Source organism: Perca flavescens, chromosome 2 (assembly GCF_004354835.1).
Source record: "Perca flavescens isolate YP-PL-M2 chromosome 2, PFLA_1.0, whole genome shotgun sequence".
NCBI lineage: Eukaryota > Metazoa > Chordata > Actinopteri > Perciformes > Percidae > Perca > Perca flavescens.
The window spans coordinates 42,095,039-42,114,652 of NC_041332.1; the positions used below are offsets into that span (position 1 = coordinate 42,095,039).

Sequence of the window (19,614 nt, forward strand, 5' to 3'; positions counted from 1 at the left end):
TACTGCTGCCGAGGCATTGTCAGCCCAGGAGAGGCCCTCTGTGACGGTAACTCCCAGAAACTTTAAGCTCTTTGGACATCAGCTGCCCTGATGGTTACAGGACTGTGAGTGGACTTTTTGGTGGTCCTAAAGTCCACGATGATCTCTTAGGTGTTTGTAGGTTTTTAGACCAGGTTGTTGATGTCGCACCGTTGTCAGGTTATGCACCTCCTCTCTGTATGCAGTTTCATTGTTGTTTGATATTAGCCTGATGATAGTCGTGTCGTCTGCAAATTTCACGATGATGTTCGATTTGTGGGTGGGTTGACAGTCATGGGTGACATGGGTGCATAGAGGAGGTGGCTCAGCACACAACCCTGCGGCACAGCGGTGCTCAGGGCGAGGATGGAAGATGTGTGCCTATTCATCCTGACATACTGTGGGCGGCTAGTGAGAAAATCCAGAATCCAGTTACATGTGGAAGCGGTTATTCCTAGTGTATGAAGTTTGCTGATCAGCTGGCTTGGTACGATGGTGTTCAATGCCGAGCTGTAGTCAACCAAGGGCATTGAGGACCAATGATTTTCACCCGGCCTGTAAGTGGCCGGCCTTTATTTGTTCGTGCTGGTCACAAACAATATGTATTATTTGAGACCAGCTTTGAGCTGAGAATTTATTGGATGATCTCTTTCAATCAAATATCAAAGACAAATGTTAACATCAAAGGGACCAGTACTCCTCTTTGTAGAATTAGAGTACCCTACAGTACCCTACAGTATGTTGAGGTCAGTCAGTATTAAATAAAGTGCTATTTGGAGGGGGGCTGCCTGCTGCAGTCTTGCTCTGCAGACAGACAGACAGTGTCAGGTGGCTCACATGGACCAGTAAGAATGCCACAGACACATTTCAGTCTCCAGACGCCGAGGTATTATAAGACATTTAAAACTGCTGGACCCGGCTCCTTTACTGCCCCAGGACTGCAAGAGGAACCTTTCCATCAGTCATCACTGGGCTTCTGCTGCAATCACTGCATAGATATTCTGAAGTGGCATGATTTGTTGCTTGTTACAGTTTGATTAAATCAGTGGTTCCCAACCTGGGGTCCGGGCACCCCTAGGGGGGCGGCAAAGATCACAGGGGGGGGCGCAAGTCTTTATCTGGTTTGAGGTTGAGGTAAAGAAAACTATATATTTTGTTGTATCCTCGTTTTTCCTGCCGCCAAGGCATCACTATTTTATGAATGAAACATGTAGGAGAAACGTAAAAGTGCTGATAACTCCTTTGTATCAAAAAAGAAAGTAAGGCTCTATCTCGAGAGTTACCTCAACTTCGGTTTCGGGGGGGCTCAGCTTTTCTTAGACATGAGTAGGGGGGGCGCCAAAGAAAAAAGGTTGGGAACCACTGGATTAAATCACATTCATAAACAAATTCATGGTATTTAGTATAGTAGAATCTTTCACTTTAAGTAGGTAATACAGCTGAGTGTGTTAGCATGAGGGCTGTATTGCCAAATAGCTGAAAACAATGGAATGATTTAGTAGAACAGCACACAGGAACATCAAAGTGGGAGCACATGTCCTCCACTGTTAAGGGACAATTGCACTTTCAATAAAAAAGAAGAGAGGCACAAAATCATAAATAAGGTTTGCCTTACTAAATAGCTTTATTTAACAACTGAAAATTGTCCTAAAACTACTCAGTTTGGGAAGTTACAGGACAGCACAATATAGAAGTAAGAGAGTGGACAACAGAGCAGGAAGGAGTGGAGGAACTGGAAATGCGTGCCGTGTGTTGTGTTTAGTGCCCTCCCACTCTGTGATTAGCATGGGCGACTCCCTCTCTGTGTCTCTGGGTGTGCGCCGGCACCCTGTGAACCAGAGCCTAAAGACACGGAGCTGGACTCACTGCGCTTCTGTCCCCAGCAAGAGAAAAGACACAACTAAGCAGAAAGAGGAAAACTTTGAAGAAACGCCTGAATTGTTGGTGAGATTGTAATTGAGAATGCTCTCTTTGTTCTTTTTCATCTATTCTTTAACTGTTATTTTTCATTTAAAGACTCGTAGTCTCGCATTACCAGACCTATCTAGCGCTGCAGTGTGGTCTGGCTACACAACCTATCTATTTTGGGATTGGGGGGGGGGACGCTCTGGCTTGTTTGTATTTCTTTAAACCAATCACAACTGCCCTAGGCGTTGCTAAGCTCCGATAGCAGAGCTAGTGAGAGGGGAAGAACATCGCACCGGATGTCAGGCTTTATCCCAGCAATGTCCATTCGTTGAGCCAGACTAGAAGAGTCGAGGACATGCCCTTTTTTGAAATGTCCAGGGAGGTTGTTGTTAAAAAGTTAATCTAACGGAGAAAAGGAGCGCTTCTTTTTGGTGGTTGTTGTAAAAAGTCTAACAAGGTGCTCTTTGGTGCAGGGGTGATCCAACCAGCCAGTAAGAACAGTGTGAGAACCAAGGCACTCTGTGTTGCAGAAAAAGTTTAGAAGCCTTTATTGAGGCAGTTTATGCGTAGCAAAATGTGTGTGTTGTGGCACACGGGCCTTCTTAAGGGTGACTACTTTTTTTATGCTTTTCTGATGCAATAAGTTAGTTAATGTTTGCCTCTGAATGTTTCTGTGTCTCTGTATTACAGGCTTCTGGGACTCTGCCCTTTGTAGCCAGCGTCGCTCTTCCCCCCGTCCCTGTCGCCCTCTGAGCCGTACCCTGAGCCCCCAGCCAACTAACAGGAACAGGAAGGCCGAGGGCTCAGAGCACAGACACCCCGGGGCTCACTGCGACAGCGCACCTCCAACTCTGCGGTCCCGCTCTCCTCCGGCTTCCTTCCATCAGGAGAGAAGACATTCGGGGGGCCGTCTGTGCTTCGTCAACCCCCTGTTCCTCCAGACTCATCATCACCACCACCACCGCCGCCGCCGCTGTGAGGGCCGCCCACCGTCTCCTAACAACCTAGAGAATGCCGGGAAATCGTCTGTGACGCCGTTAAACAGCAGCCAAGGTAGCGAGCAGCACGCGGACAAGATCAAACTGAGCGGCAAATTACGGCCCCCTCCCCTCGCCCTCCTCCCCCCCGCTCAATGCCGCGCCGGCGCCCTGCCCCACCTCCGCCTGGACCTCCAGCCGCCACCACCAGACCCAAGAGCATGCCAGAGGCCGCCACTGTGTCTACGAGGCAACAACAGCAGTCCCCCAGCAGGCGCCCAGCACCCGCTCGACCACCAATGGGTGCCAAGCATAGCAGCCCGTCCAAATCGGCCACCTCACCAATCCCTGTGCCTTCGAACCCGCCACCTCCAAGGCCTAAGAAGCCTGATCTTGAAGCTCACCGTTGCCACATTGCCCTGGACGACGAGACCATCGCCAAGGCTCTGTCCCGGGCCAAGCTTCCACCATGCCAGCCCCCGCCTGCTGTCCCCGCTGAAGCACTACTGGAGAACAACGCTGGGAGTCCGTCCACCCCCAAGGAGAGGGGACGCCAGCGGCTCAGTGACATGAGCATGTCTACCTCGTCCTCTGACTCATTGGAATATTCCCAGTCTCCTGGATTCTCCCTGGGCCTGGCCCAGAGCCCGTCCCGACACCTTAATCATCAGGACAGAGTGGAGGACAGCAGCGAAGACGATGAGGACGGGGAAGAAGATGAGGACGAAGACTACGGCGTAGGTTTGGAGACGGACCTAGAAATGCACCTTCGCCCGTCCTTAAAAGCGCGACGGCGAAGGGTTGGCGTGAGCCTCGGCGGCGGCTCTTTCATCCTCCCCAGGGCCCTGAAGGGACGCTTCCGCAAGATGAGCGGCATGCTCAGCTCCTTCATGACCCCGGAGAGACGGGCGGTGAAAAGGATCGCTGAGCTGTCCAGGGACAAAAGCTCATATTTTGGCTCCCTGGTGCAGGACTACATCAGCTTTGTTCAGGAGAACCGAGGCTGTCACACGTCAGGGGTGGATTTTCTGCAGACTCTCAGGCAGTTCATGACGCAGATGAAGGCGTACCTGCGCCAGAGCTCCGAACTGGACCCGCCTCTAGAGTCACTCATACCTGAGGACCAGATCGGTAAGTGGGCCAAAAAGCTTGCGAATCTTTAAAACCACGAAGTTGAATGCACTTTTTAAGATTTGTTGTTCGCACGGTGGGATTGCGTGCCTTGTGAAACCTCTGCTTGCATGTGTGGGCACGTGTTTGGGATGTTTTAGTCATATCCGATGTCCGACAGCATTCACGTCTCTAAATGGTGTTCTTCAAGCATAATTTGAGACGTAAAGCCGCTTTAGTGTGGCTCGAGAAATGGATTTCAAAATGACTTCATTCATTGACAATGTTCAGTGAGGGCCCAGGCTTGTCATTGTGTCTGGAATCAGACGTACCAGTTGGAGTTTTCCATATTAGCCTTCCTCATTACTAGTGTTGAGTTACAGAAATGCCAGTGTGCTGTGCTGTGAGTTATTCTTGGCTTCTGTTGGTTGGCATGAGCTCACAGTGCAGTTGAATCTTATTTTAAAAGGCAGAAATTTAATTTAATTGTATTAAATTAAATTTGTATTTAGGACTGCTTGGTATTTAACCACAGTTCGGTGCCTACCTAAATGTGTCCGTACCACTGAATACTGAGAGCTGGCAGCAAACATTTGGTCAGCTTCGTAATTGCGTAGTCTATCTGGCTATTTTATTGACTCATAATGCCTGTATGGCTGTTTGTGTTTGGACAACATTCAACATTTTAGAACTTTTGGCTTATTTATTTTATTTATTTATTTATAGCTTTTATTTTGAACATGTAAATACAATACAACATCCAAAGAAAATAGTAATGTAAAAAAAAGAACATTTAAAAAATAAAACATAATTTCTTGTACTTAAAGACCTATTTACACATTCAAAAAGGAGTAGGAAGAAGTAAAACGTATGTACTCCTACCCCTTTATACCCTTTCTTTCCTATTAAATGTGTTAATAATATAATATAATAATAATATTATAATAATAAGTCAACAGATATCAAAAAAAAATTTAATTAATGGAAATTCATATATTTACCTATAAACAATAATTATAATAAATACTACACATTGTTCAATGTAAGCCCAATATAGAATATGGAATATAGTTTCTTTGAACATCTTTTTAAATTGGAATATGTTTGGACATCGCTTTAATTCATTACTTAGTGTGTTCCACAATTTAGTGCCGCTGACAGATAGACAGAAACTTTTACATGAAAAAAAAGGTATTGTTTTGTTATTAGTTCTGAAAGTCAGGTAACTTATTGGCAGTAATATCACAAGCAATTCTAATGAGCCCTATTTATATTCATTGGATAGTATCACAGTTGTTTACATGCTCCATTAAGGTCATAATGGTTGTAAAAATAAAGTTTGCAGACATTAGCAGCTCTATCAAAGGGACGTTTTTTTCCAATCAGATTATTGTGGACTTGAGTGTTTGCATGAATATGTGAGTATGTCTTTGCACTCGTCTCCCGTCCCTTGTTCATTGTAAACAACAACAGCAAAGCCTTGTTCCGAGACAGAGAAGTGATCCATTCTGGTTGTGCTAACAGACCACAGATATGCACATAAAGCGTCTCACGCTCACAAATGTTCCCTTTGGAGAGGGGAACTGTGAAGAAATGTAAACGTGGTTTTTATACAGCGCTCGTGGAAGTAAACATAATGTTTAGATACGTATGTATGTAGATAAGATATGTATAGATTAGATAGATCGATTTAGCTGAGCTGGAATTCTGAGCTCTGTTACATTTTTAGACGGTGAGAGGGGTGTCCAAATTTCAGCTATTCCTTCTTCCCTGGAAAACAAAACAAAACTGAGAACTACCATGAGACAGTGTGGCTGACGTCATGCTACAATCCCACAGAATATGTGTGGTGACGTTATGGCTGAAGGTCTGACATCTTTGGAAAGAAATGTTGAACTTTTGCAGTAAAATGGAAGCTAGGTGTCCAAACTTTATGTATTTGTAGAAACTATGACAATTAACTGTTTGTATATGAGGTCAAGAGGTAGAATGATTAACAATTGGATGTTTGTAGAGGGAGGGTTTACAACTGGCAAAACACACCCTAACTTATTGCCGCCACTGATGTCTGGATAAGAACAAACACAGAGAGGAAGAGGAAAAGGCTGTCGTTTCTGGGATGTAAATCACAAAACGGCACATATTTAAAGATTGCTTTTGTGTACATTACTTTAAGGTTTTTCTCTTTAGTTTTTAGTGTATGTGCTTGCAGGTGTTTACTGTATGTTGTTGTCTGTGCGTATATGCTGTTTATCACAGACTCTCCTACAGAGTATTGCTTTTGAGGGAAGCGTTTGACCAGGCTGTAGTCTAGATAAAGCCCAATAACAAACATTGCTCAATATACAAAGGAAATGAGCCTTTCTGGAGGGAATCAGGAAGTTCGCAGTCAGAATGTGTGTGTGTGTGTGTGTGTGTGTGTGTGTGTGTGTGTGTGTGTGTGTGTGTGTGTGTGTGTGTGTGTGTGTGTGTGTGTGTGTGTGTGTGTGTGTCTCTCTATGTGCCTATGTGTAAGTAAGAAATGAAGTACTGTAAGAAAGTAAGTAAAATGTATTTATAAAGCACTTTTTACACTTAAAAATTACAAAGTGCTTTACATAAAACATGCAAGATGATTCATATTAAAACACAGTACACACATAAAAAATAAAGTGCTGACAGGTCAATCAAAAGTCTGCTTTAAGAGCAGACCGTAAGGGTGGGGCCAGAGCATTCCACTGTGTGGGTGCTGCATACTCAAAAGATCAATCCACATGGGTCTTAAGCCGGGTGGGGGGAATGGTCAATAGATTTAAGTTGGACACACTCCAGTGTGTCCAACTGTGTGCCATTAACAGCCTCTGTAGCTCTCCTTGTGTACTCCTTGTGTAAGGATCTATCTGATTCATCCAGTTTCGGGGAACACCTCAGGCCTTCCCTTGTTCTTGATTTCAGATTTATTAGTCTTAGCAGTGTGCGATATGGAACTGCCAAACCCTTACCTCAGACAACCCACAACACTGCAGTGAAAGTGCAACACATTCCCCCTGTGCTCCTCTGACTCACCATAAAGTCAGACATATTTCCACAAGATCAGGATTCTTGTATGTGCTTGCTAACTTGTTTAACGCTGCTAAACATGCATTGGGTTCTTCTGTGTAGCTCATTGCATAAGCACCGCCTGGGGGCTGGGGATGCCTGTGCATGAATAGATGTGCCAGTGCTGCCAGTGAACAATAAGACACAATTGTGTGAATGCAACATGCTGTACATATTTGAGGTAGGCAGGGAATTATTTGAAGCCTATGTACGTAGGTTCAAGGTACAGATGGAGCCATTGTAGAGGTCCAAGTGCAACCTTTTACAGCACGTTAGCTGAATGAATGGTGGACTTATGGATAGGGTTCCAAGTTGGATTTGCCGAGGTCAAACTTAAGGCTGAGACTCTAACAAATCTGTCACGCTTTAACTTTGACTTTAAAGATCACATGCTAAACATTCAGGTAGCCCATTATCTAAATAGCAAATATGTAATCTGGTAAGACCTCTTTGAATGTCAGATTTGAATGTTGAGGTTAGTTATTTATTACTTTTGTTGCTCAAAGTTGTTGAAAGCCAGGAGTCAGAAACAATTGCGATTTGATTCGTTGCATTTCAATGAAATACTGTACCATTCAGGAAACCTATGCAGGATAAATGGACACAGGAAACTCTCAGTGACTGCTACTGTTGGTCCTATGCAGGTTTGGTGTCTGGTGTCTGTGTTTGAGTTCCGTTTTCTCAATAATTACTTGGACCTATTTTAATCAAATGAAACTATATACTGTATGCAAATCCTTTTCAAGAATTTAGAGACACAGACAAGGTAGGGAAGTCCAAAAATATTAATAGATGGACTGACACATTGTTTGTTGTTGTTTTTTTCATTGACAATTGACGTTGGGTTTATTGACAGTAAGAAAAATATAAAAGAAAGCCTGCCTTATGTTTTAACAGGCACATGATCACTTTACTGATATGCTCTGTAAAGCTGCAAAGATTGATCGATTTGTCAACTATTATATTAATCAGCAACTATTTTGATAATTGATGAATTGGTCTGAGTAATCTTATTAATCTTTTCTTAAAACTCTGATTCCAGCTTCTTAAAAGTGAATATTTTCTAGTTTCTTCTCTCCTCTGTGACAGTAAACTGAATATCTTTGAGTTGTGGACAAAACAAGACATTTGAGGACGTTATCATGGGCTTTGGGAACTGATCAACGTTTTTTCACCATTTTCAAACATTTCATAGACCAAACAACCAATCTATTGATCGAGAAAACAATCGACAGATTAATTGACAATGAAAATAAATGTTAGTTGCAGCCCTAATGCTCTGTAACTGCATTTGCAGTGGCATAAAAAGGGACATGTTTAGGATTATTAAGTGCATTAAAGTGTACTTAATACACCTTGACCCCAGCAAAATCCAGTAGGGTTCATGATTGGCTGATGGGATTTAAATTCTCCGGAGTTTAATCTGGTCTGGGATGGCCTGTCAGCTGAATTTGTAAAACTATTGAATGTCATTTATTATGTGATAAAATTTCTAGATTCCCAAACTTTTTCATGTCAAGGACCCTGAAACTGACAAAATCTTTGACCCCAGACCCCCATCTGATCTGATCTGACCAAAATAGTCATACATTCTGTCATTGTGTTACTGAAGGATGGATTAATAGTGAAATTTATTATACCCCTTTTTGCTGGGGACCCCCTGAAAATCTTTCAAGGACCCATGGGGGTTCCCACACCACACTTTGAAAACCACTGCTCTAAAGATGACCAAACAGAGTGCTTTGACTTCCTTTATTTGCAGCGATTGTGCTATTAACACTTAGAGTAGCTGAAAGAATAGTTTCAGTTTTGTGTGATGTGTCCTGTCATTGGTCTTACACAGTAGGCAATGATGCCCTTTTCCTCTCCTACAGACCAGGTGCTAGAGAAGGCCATGCACAAGTGTGTCCTGAAGCCTCTGAAGAGTGTGATCGAGGTGGCTTTACATGACTTCCAGGTAAGAGATACGTTGAATCTTGTTATCCTGCAAGGTTACTGGTTGGATGTTAAAGATGGTCGACTGTGTCTCTGCCAGCGGTGGAAGAAGTATTCAGATCCTTTACTTAAAGCAACACCAAAGATTCTTTTGTACCTTAAAATAATGTTTCCAAAATCGTTTCAGTGGTTCATCAACTCGTAACAGGGTGAACGGCACTTCTGCATTCGCTTTGCGGCCCTCTATCGGCTATAACCGCAGTATGCAAGTTTGCTTCTTAAATGTGAATCTGTTCTAGTTTCTTCTCTCCTCTGTGACAGTAAACTAAATATCTTTGAGTTGTGGACAAAACAAGACATTTGAGGACGTCCTCTTGGGCTTTGGGAAACACTGATCAACATTTCTTACCATTTTCTGACATTTTATAGACCAAACAACTAATCCATTAATCGAGAAAATAATCCATTTATGAATCGACAATGAAAATAATCGTCAGTTTCAGCCCTAAATATTTGAATTTAAAAACAAGAAATCACATCCCTAGAAGAGGAGACAAGACACATTAAAGATAAAGACATAATCTGGTCTGTTATGATCTGGTCGACTGGGTAAATTAACCTTACCGTTAGTCTCACTTTGCCAGACCTTCCTCCACAGTGCTGCGGAGGAAGGTCTGCCTTCTCCACACAGCATTCCGTGATGGGAGAAAAACGTGCTCTGGTTTATTGGCATTTCTTTGAACCAATCACAATCGTCATGTGTACGTTTAAAAGTTGTTTTAGTCATACAACAGAAAATTCAGGTTGGACAGATAGTCTAGCTAGCTGTCTGGATTTACCCTGCAGAGATCTGAGGAGCAGTTAACCATAGTCCTCACCAATCCACCGGAGGTTAGAACGCCAACACAAAGAAAGCAGAAGGAAACGGACATCCGGCCAAAAAGAGGGACATCCGGTAGAACGAGAGCAATCCCAGGAGTGGAACGTGGTCGATACACAGTAGACTACGATCTGGTCGACTGGGTAAATTAACCTTAGCGTTAACTCTGTGTGTTGTTGTCTGCAGGTGAGCAGTGGAGCTCTGCAGCAGCTGAGAGAGAACCTGGCCCTGGCTAAGACCAAGAGGCCCCAGGAGTTAGGGGTGGACGGAGCTGTGCCTCCTGACCCCATGGCTATAGAGAAGATCCGCCACAAGTTCCTAAACATGAGGAAGATGTACTCCCCTGAGAAAAAGGTGTCATTGCTGCTGCGTGTGTGTAAACTCATCTACACCATCATGCAGGATAACTCAGGTATGGAGAAGTCTTTTGTTTACCCTGCATATGACAGGAAGCCTACAGCTTATATAGTTTATATATAAGCGAGGGTGTAAATTTCAATGGACACACACACACACAAATCCCGTTAGTAGTAAGTAGACCTTAGTCTAGGTTTTTCTTTTGGAATATAAGACGTTGAAACACATTCTTCAGTCTTAGTTTATGATTGTGACCTGTGTTACCATCACACCCACTGCTCTTTGTCTGCTTCCTACCAGGGAGGATGTACGGTGCCGATGACTTCCTGCCCATGCTGACTTATGTGGTGGCTCAGTGTGACATGCCTCAGCTGGACACAGACATCCAGTACATGATGGAGCTGCTGGACCCATCTCTGCTGCAAGGAGAGGGTAGGTCCTGTTGGTTTGCTCCTAGTCTCGCATTGCCAGACCTATCTCCACAGCGCTGTGGAGTAAGGTCTGGCCCCTCCACAGATACATTCCTCGATAAGAGAAAAAACGGTCAGGGGTCGTTTGTATTTCTTTAAATCAATCACAATTGGTCCGGAGACTTGCATCTCTGACTGACTGTAAAAAAAAAAAAAAAAAAAAAACCTTGGGATGCAAATAAGGTGGCTCTGAATAATAGTAAAACATTGCACCCCACAAAGGAAAACGCCACATAAAATATTAAATTAAGTTAACTGTTCACACAATACAGTAACGTGAACTATTTAAATTAGCTTGATACATGATGGCTAAACATCCTTTGGTCTTACCAGTGTATCGTTGTGTGTATTTTGTCCATATTCAGTCCCAAAACGTCCCAGTTAGAGAGTAAATGGTGTAAACATATTCTTTGTAAATCTTTACAATCATTCCCCGAAAGAACCAAGCAGGCCTGCCTTGTTGCACGATCCAATTTTCTTTCAAAACTTTCCATTTTTAGCGTTTAACGTTAGCTTGCTAGCGCTGAGGTTCCAGATGATGGTCCTCGGAGTGTCAGGAGTTTAGAACGGCAACACAACGAAAGCGGAAGGTGAGGGACATCCGCTGGAACCTCTGGCGGCGCTATCCGGTTAATAAACGGTTGTCGATCCAAAGTAATTAGCTCCATGTCAGTCTTCCATGGCCTTCTTGGTAAATAACATACTTGAAAAGAAAACATACGATATACAGTGAGAACAATATCACATCATTTGGCCTTTACCCCTCCTAACTGTGCATCAAGTACAGATATAGGCTTCTTTAGCTTAGCTTAACTTACCATACAGAGACTTTAGCAGGGGGAAACAGCTAGCCTGGTTTTCTATAAAGTTCACAAATAAGACTAATAAAAGCTCTCTAAGTTGTATCTTGTTTGTAACCTGTATGTTAAAAGTGTCAAAATGTCAATTTGTGATTTTAAGGTGAAATACATGCTGTACCTCTATTATTTAGCTATTATTTGATTGTGCGACATAGAATAGTGTAGAGTGCTGAAATAGTTTCACGACATAAAACCACAAATTGTTATTTTTACAAACACACAATATGTAAGTTAGTGAGCTTTAGAGGTGTTGGAAGGTGTGTTTTTGAACTAGCTTTTTCCAGTGTCTTTGCTAGGCTACGCTAACCACAAGCTAACTGCAGCTCCGTACTTTACACACAGACATGAGATCCACATTGATCTTCTAATCTCACTCTCAGAAAGACAGCGAATATGTGTATTTCCTAAAAATGTTGAACTATTCCCCCCTAAAACTTACAGTTAGGCCCAACCATAATAAGGAAATGGGACAAAGGGGAAACCCGACACTGTTCTTGTACCTGTATAGTTCATGTGAAACTGGAGGGGATAGACTCATTGTAAATACTGGAACAGACTCCTGAGCTGCAGACAAAGAAGTGGAAGCGCTGCTGGGTCTTTTGTTGTGTTTACCTACAGACAAAAATCCAAGGACTGCGTAGGAGTTGGGCAAAATTTAAATGCCTTTATGGCAATGCATTTTCAAATGACCAACGTGTTTCGACTCACGTCTTCATCAGGGTCATTGGCTATCTCAGGCTCCTGAGCTGTTTCGGTTTTCATATGGTGATTCCCTCCACAAGATACATAATGTTTGATATTTCCTTCATGAGGTTAGGCAGATTACAGTGTGCTGTGAGGTTTATGTGCATTCCAGCCTGTTATATAACTCGGTCAGTGGAAGGTCTGCCCAGGAGGAAGCACTTAACTCAACAGAAGGCACACCTCCAGTTGAATGGGGGGGTCACTTATTAGAAGTCTTTACCATTAGAGTAATTTCTTTCCAACAGTTGTAGTGATCAACACTGGGTAATGTAAATGATATATGGATGCACCATATTCCTTCTGTTGCTTCTTAAAACTCCTAAAATCACAATGTTTCTATAAAAAATAATAATAATTACTGTGTAATGTCAAAGGCACCGCTTGTCATGACAAATACACTGATAATTATCACCAAACTCGTGCGCAACTCCTTCCATTATTCAGTGTTTTCCCTAGGATTTTGGAATACTTATACTTATACGTATTTGGCATTTCCCCTTAAGAAAATGCTGTTATTTTCAATAAAAAAATAAAAATAAAATCATTTTGGACTATTATTATTACCATATCTGTGTCTAAAATGTTCAAAAAGGTAGATCGGATAATAAATAAATAACACTCAAAAAGCTTAAAGAGAGAGACCGAGACCAACTACAATCATTAGATCAGACAAAAGTCATTTGGTTAGTTTTGATGCTCACATTGATTTTACATTTATTTGGGTTAGGTGGTGCAAACCTGCTTGGGTGCTGTGCCTAAGCCTTACAATGTTAGAGAAACCCCTGACAGAGCATTCAAATTCCTATTTCATCAATTGCAATAGTCATTTGAACAAATTAATATTATTCTTGCTTGCTTGTCATCTCATTTCTGTCAGCCCAGTTTGAGCTTTTCCACTGGCTATGTGATCGTTTTGAGGCTTGCTTTGGAAGCAAAGCTACAAGTGGCACTTACAGCATAACAGCCCAAAGAGTCATAAAGTCAACTCAGTAATTTCAGTTTCACAGCAATTTCTATTTAAAGTTGGCTAACCTTGATCCCTATAAGCTGCTGGTCATATCAGACTAAGTAAAACCCCTGTATTGAGTGTATTGAATTGAGCACATTCTCTTGCTTCTTAATTCAACTTTTCATTTGTAAGAGGAAGAATGTTATTTCATAAATGAAAGTTACATAGTCTCACTCTCAGGATTTACTGAGCACGTACAGGTCAGTATGACACACAAACTAATGTGTGACTCACAAGACGTGATTACTACTGCAGTATTACGGTCCACATCCATTGTAAGATATTTCTACTAGCACATGCTGCTGAAAGAAATGCAAGATACAAGATTTCTTTTTTTATTTCTGGAAGTCATTTTCACCTGTCTTCAAGCATTCAGGAAGGTTCCGTGAGAGAAACCTAGACATAGGAAGTAATGTACTTTTGACATTGGTAGGAAATTCCAGTCAGTGTTTGATTTGAATGGGCTGGAGCAGGTTCAGAGGAAAAAGGAGGCTGCCCCCTCCCAGAATGAAATATTTTCCTTCCTTCAGCGTCAACCTGTCTGGCACGTACAGTTAGCTCATTGTGGATTGCTCAAATGTATGTAGTGTGTATCCTAGAGCTTCAGTTAATAATAAAAAATCCCATACGTCATCAGAGCCAAGCCTGTAACATTCTACATGTATTTGATTGTAATAGAGCATCTTTGTTAACACTAATTATTATATTTAGGAGGGCTAACGTTAGCCAGCTATCTCTATGTTTCCCATTGTTGTCAGGAGGTGTGTAACGTGAATGGTGTAGGTGGAGAGAGCTAGCAGTTAGCCGTTTAGCTCAGTCGACAGACAACTGAACGGAGATTCTAATCTACGCTGACCATCGACCATACAATGCCAGGTCTCCGCAGCGCTATATTTACTAATCATACATGAGCAGTAGTATATATAGCATAACCTGCATAATCTAGCTCACCCAGTAAGAGATGTCATCCCCCATCTCTCTCCCACCATTCCTGTCTATCCACTGTCATTATCTAATGAAGGAAAAAAGTCAGAAAAAATAATCTTTAAAAAAAATAACGTGCAGGGCGGCCTAAAGGTGATATACCTACATTTTAAGTGCATAGAATACAAAGCTATTAAAATAATAATTGTTGGCATGTTTTTATAAATCATCTTTTAATGTTAAACATACATATGTGGCACAGGGAATCCTTTGGATGAACTGTATCTGTGGGTGGCTACCTTAGTGACTACCTTACCTGTAGGCCTATCATTATTGCCCCCCAAATAGGCTGATATATGTTTGCTAATAATATGTAGGATTCATGTGAAGACATTTTAAATTTTGAAAAAAACTTAATGAAAAAATTGGTGGCCCCCACTGCACTAACTCTGAGGACCCCCTAGGGGTCCCGGACGCGTTATTATGGATCCCACATAACTTCTAGGTAAGACCCGCCTTACGAAGCAGCTCGATTGGTTGGTGTTGGGCATTGACCTCGAGTAGTTAAGGTTAGGATAGCCAATTGGTCAGGGGATAGGACCTGAACAAATCGAGTTACGTTACCTTGCGTAAGCATGGACGCCTGGCCAATAGTAGTGTGTGAATGCTATTGAAGGGTGGGTCTTGCTATAGCAGTTGCGTGGGTCCCATAATAACGCGTCCCAGACCCCCCTGTTGAAGATCTCTGCATTAGTGGCTACTGACTAGCTTACCTATAGGCCAGTAAGCCTATTTTGGGTCATATCTTTTTCACAAACAGGGATTTATCTTTGCTAATAATATGTTGGATTCATGGATTCATTTCCATTAAAAAAAAAAAAAAAAAAAAGACACTTTCTGAAAAATTATCAAATAATGATTGCAGTTGCAGTTTACCCCCCAGTGATGGTCAGTGATAGCTACTGTTAATGTTGCGGCTTTTATAGCTTAATCGTCATGATTTATGTGTCGGACCTGCCCCGTTTGGACGTGTATCAGGATGTAGCAGCTGTCTCGGACCAAACGGGGGCTTGAGTGGAGCTATGGCAGCTGATGGACAGAGCCATGATCCAATGGGAGAGCAGTAACAAGGAAAACTGATGCGCACCTTTTTAGATAAAAAACATCAGACAGTCAGCATTACGTAATGTGTTTTATTTTATTTTGTGGAAGATGGGTTATGGTGGGGTAGGTTGTGGCTCCCTCTGTTGGGATGTGTTTGGTGTGCTGGTTGTGGGTACCTATAATTAAACCCCACCGGTGTAGCTGTTTTGTTTGAAATTGCCTGAGAAACACGCTGAAGAAGGGCGTCCTGCCCCGAAATGTCCAAAAAAGTATTAATTGAAATGCTGTCCTCATTGCGTTTATTTATTATTATCCCATTAAGCACCCAGCACCCAAAGTCTCCAAAGTTTCAATGTGAGTTGAATGCATTAGGTCTAATTTTTTATAGTGGGATTTGCAATGCCCGCCCCATTACCCTAAATAGAACTGGCACCAAAAGTCTGACACCAACGCAAATGTGATGACGTATGATTTGTTCTTCTTTCGAAGATTCCTTGTTACAAAGAAGGAAGTGTTCACTTCTTGATATATACATGAGTAATGTCAGCTGCTTTCTTTTCTAGATAAGTAGCTCTGTTTCTGTTTCTTTTTCTTCATCCATCCTCAAACATCTCCCCCTGCTTTCTACCCCTCCAGGGGGCTACTACTTGACCAGCGCGTACGGAGCCATGTCCCTCATCAGGAACTTCCAGGAGGAGCAGGCGGCCCGGGTCCTGAGCTCTGAGGCCAGGAACACTCTGCACCAGTGGCACCAAAGGCGCACCACCCAGCGCACGGCGCCAACTGTGGACGACTTTCAGGTATCACGCCTGACCTGAACCCACCTTGAACATCCAGGCAGTGAGTCTAAGTGCTACCAATTCCAAATAAATCTCAACTTCTCCATTCAGCATTGGAAAGATGCATGAAAAGGAGCTGTGTCCCCGCCCCTCCCTCGTCAGAGAAAAGGACTACGTCTACAGTTTCTACTAACATCACAGCATGTTTTGGTAGAAAGCACCCTCTAGTGGAACATTTAAACACTGCATGCCATTTCTTGGTGGTTATAACTCAGTGATGTTGACAGGTATTCAGTGTAGTGAGTCACCTGGACCCACAGGTGGTCATTTGAATGGGTCCCAGTACTTACATTTTTCTTCCATCCTCTAAGAACTTGCCCGAAATACAATTTAAGCCGTCTTGAAATGAATGTGGAGCGTCCCACATTTCAAATCTTAGTTTAAAGCTACCTCGGCCTCTAAAGGCTTTGGTGACATTTGAAGAATAATGTATGATTGTTCAATGGTCCTAAAAGGCCAGATGGTCAGTTTAGCCCCAGATGGCTCAATTTATCAAATTCAGCCACATGAAGACTTTTTTTGCATTCTTACATTCTTACAAATTTAATTTGGAATGAGACGCAGGATCCTGAAATAGATAGATAGAAGCAGCTCCTGTGGGTAACATGCTAAGGCAATCAGCAACACAACTTCTAGAAACTTCATACAATTGAGACATACATGCATTTACGCTCTGTGCAGACTGAAGCAGCAGGTGGGAGACAGAGAGTGTCTCGGGTCTAGTGTGTGTGTGTGTGTGTGTGTGTGTGTGTGTGTGTGTGTGTGTGTGTGTGTGTGTGTGTGTGTGTGTGTGTGTGTGTGTGTGTGTGTGTGTGTGTGTGTGTGTGTGTGTGTGTGTGTGTGTGTGTGTGTGTGTGGCATTACAATTGCATGACATTGCCTTGGCTTATCTCTGCCCTGTGTTGAATTGAACCCTGTTCATTAACAAAGGAAACTGTATTAACCAGACTCTGCTGAACCTCACTGCATTGAGCAGGAATGGTGTTTCTCTAAGAGCTGAATGAGACAAAGACACTGGATCTGTGCTGTAAAACTAAAAGGAATACAAGACTTTATTCAGTTCAACCTCTAAACTGTTTAATACACAAAAAACCCATTCGGGAAACATGCCATCCTGTTTTCTCATCCATTGAGGAAGTCTAACCTCTAATTTGCCTGTATTTGTTGGAAATGTGCTTGGGGTAATCTATAATTCTGTTGCAGTTTCAACCTTCCTTCTTCTTTGTGGGCTGACTCGCGGATTTCCACTTTCTTTCTTTCTGTCATTAATGTCTTAGTGTGTGTGTGTGTGTGTAAGTTCCTTTTCACCTTTTGGGGACCTTTTTTAAGTGATTGTGTGTGTGTGTACGTTGTCAAGGAGGTATTTTTCTTGCGGTGTTGATGTTTCTTTTTTTGATTTCTATGATTTGATTTGTGAAATGTAGCATTATCAGAGGAAAAAATAGGGTGCGTGTGGGCGCATTGGAAAGTGAGTTTACAGCGTCTTTTTGGATTTAAAAGCGCCGGAGACGCAGGACGCGTACTTAGCAACATCACTGATAACTGCATGTTTTTTTTCTTTCTGCCTGCGTGCTTGACTCATCAGTAATGCCTCTTTGATTCATGGTGGACATTTCAGTCTGTGCTGCCAAATGCTAACACAGGGCTTTTTGTTTGCCTATGTAGAACTATCTCCGCGTAGCCCTGCAGGAAGTGGACACAGGCTGCACGGCCAAAACCCTGATCGTCCACCCTTACACGACCACAGAGGAGGTCTGCTCACTCTGCGCTTACAAGTTCAAGATCCCAGACCCCGACACCTACGCACTGTTTCTGGTCACTGGGGACACCCGGCAGCAGCTCGCCCCGGACACGCACCCTCAACGAATCAAAGCCGAGCTCCACAGCCGGCCCCGTGCACAGATCTTCCACTTTGTCTTCAGGAAGGTACCTAACCTTAACCTCTGTATCCCTGCCCTCATGAACAATGGGAACTGCCTTCAAGTTGAATAGAGCAGGAGAACGTGACAGCTTGCTGCACTCGATCCTAAACAACAGTTATGTTTCGTGGTAATCTGCTGATGCTCGTTTCTTAGAAAACATTTGACACTGTCTGAACGGAACAAAAAAACCAAGCTGTATGTTGATGCAGATGTAAAATGTCTTTGATCAAATATGATACCATGCAAATGATATATATATACATTTTTTTTATGAGGAACCATTAATTAATAATTGGCCCACCTATCTACAGCTAGGGGAGACCGTGATAAGCCCTATTTCAACAAACGGTGGCGTATCCCTTTAAGTCAAAAAGCCTAACGGGACAGCTACGTAGCATAACAACGTATGCAGAGCGGATGCTTCAACACTAAACTTTCAAAATAATCAATAAAACTTTCTTCACCAGGCATGAGAGCAGCGCGTAAGTGGTGCGTATGCATCGCGTAAATATATTTTTAAGTGTTTGCCCTTTTATACAAAATGACCTACAAAACTACCGATATAATGACTGTCAATAAGCATATTGTCAGTTTTGGTTTTTAGAGTTCTTTAATTTATATTTATTGTTCCTGTCACCTGCATCCTTTGAGAATAGCTGACGATAGATTGACGTTTCACAGCGCTGTGCCGGGTCCAAAAACTGGAGAAACAACCATCCCAAAGCAAAAGCTCCCGGTGTCTCCTGGGTGTAGCCAGTTAAAAGCAATGTTGTTATTATATTAGACGGCACACACGCTCCACGAACAGTCCGCATACTTGTGCAATGTAGCCAACACATAAAGAGTGGTAAGTTGTAAGTTTAGTTCAAGTTATCAACAGTTCAACCGTTTAGAGAATCCATTTGGCCCTTGTCTGGGTTTTTCTTAAGTGGTATGCTGAGCGGAAATTGTCAGGTATTGTATAGAGGCTGGTTTTGCAGGATTTGTATTAAGTTTTATATGGAAGTGAAAAGTTTTTCATATGGTTGGACATGTGTACCATCCTTAAAGTGCTCATATTATGCTCATTTTCAGTTTTAATTGTATTGTATTTAGAGGTTATATCAGAATAGGTTTACATGCTTTAATTTAAAAAAAAAAAAAAAAAACATTTTGTTGTACTGCACATTGTTGCAGCTCCTCTTTTCACCCCGTGTGTTGAGCTCTCTGTTTTAGCTACAGAGTGAGACATCTCACTTCTGTTCCATCTTTGTTGGGAGTCGCACATGCTCAGTACCTAGGTAAGGACTACTAGCCAGTCAGAAGCAGAGTATGAGAGCTTGTCCTGACAGTACCTAGGTAAGGACTACTAGCCAGTCAGAAGCAGAGTATGAGAGCTTGTCCTGACAGTACCTAGGTAAGGACTACTAGCCAGTCAGAAGCAGAGTATGAGAGCTTGTCCTGACAGTACCTAGGTAAGGACTACTAGCCAGTCAGAAG

At 42.6% G+C, this 19,614-nt stretch overlaps 1 protein-coding gene across 1 annotated transcript in view; it reads left to right on the plus strand.

Moving 5' to 3' along the window:
* Window positions 1–19,245, plus strand: part of LOC114547148 (ras and Rab interactor 2) — a 66,051-nt gene extending 46,806 nt beyond the window's left edge. The window contains 7 exon segments of the mRNA XM_028566384.1: window positions 2,617–3,158; window positions 3,161–4,034; window positions 8,966–9,048; window positions 10,093–10,318; window positions 10,564–10,695; window positions 16,011–16,174; window positions 17,879–19,245. Coding sequence (XP_028422185.1) covers window positions 2,617–3,158; window positions 3,161–4,034; window positions 8,966–9,048; window positions 10,093–10,318; window positions 10,564–10,695; window positions 16,011–16,174; window positions 17,879–18,205 — 2,348 coding nt within the window. The 3' untranslated portion in view covers window positions 18,206–19,245.
* The last annotated feature ends 369 nt before the right edge of the window (window positions 19,246–19,614 follow it).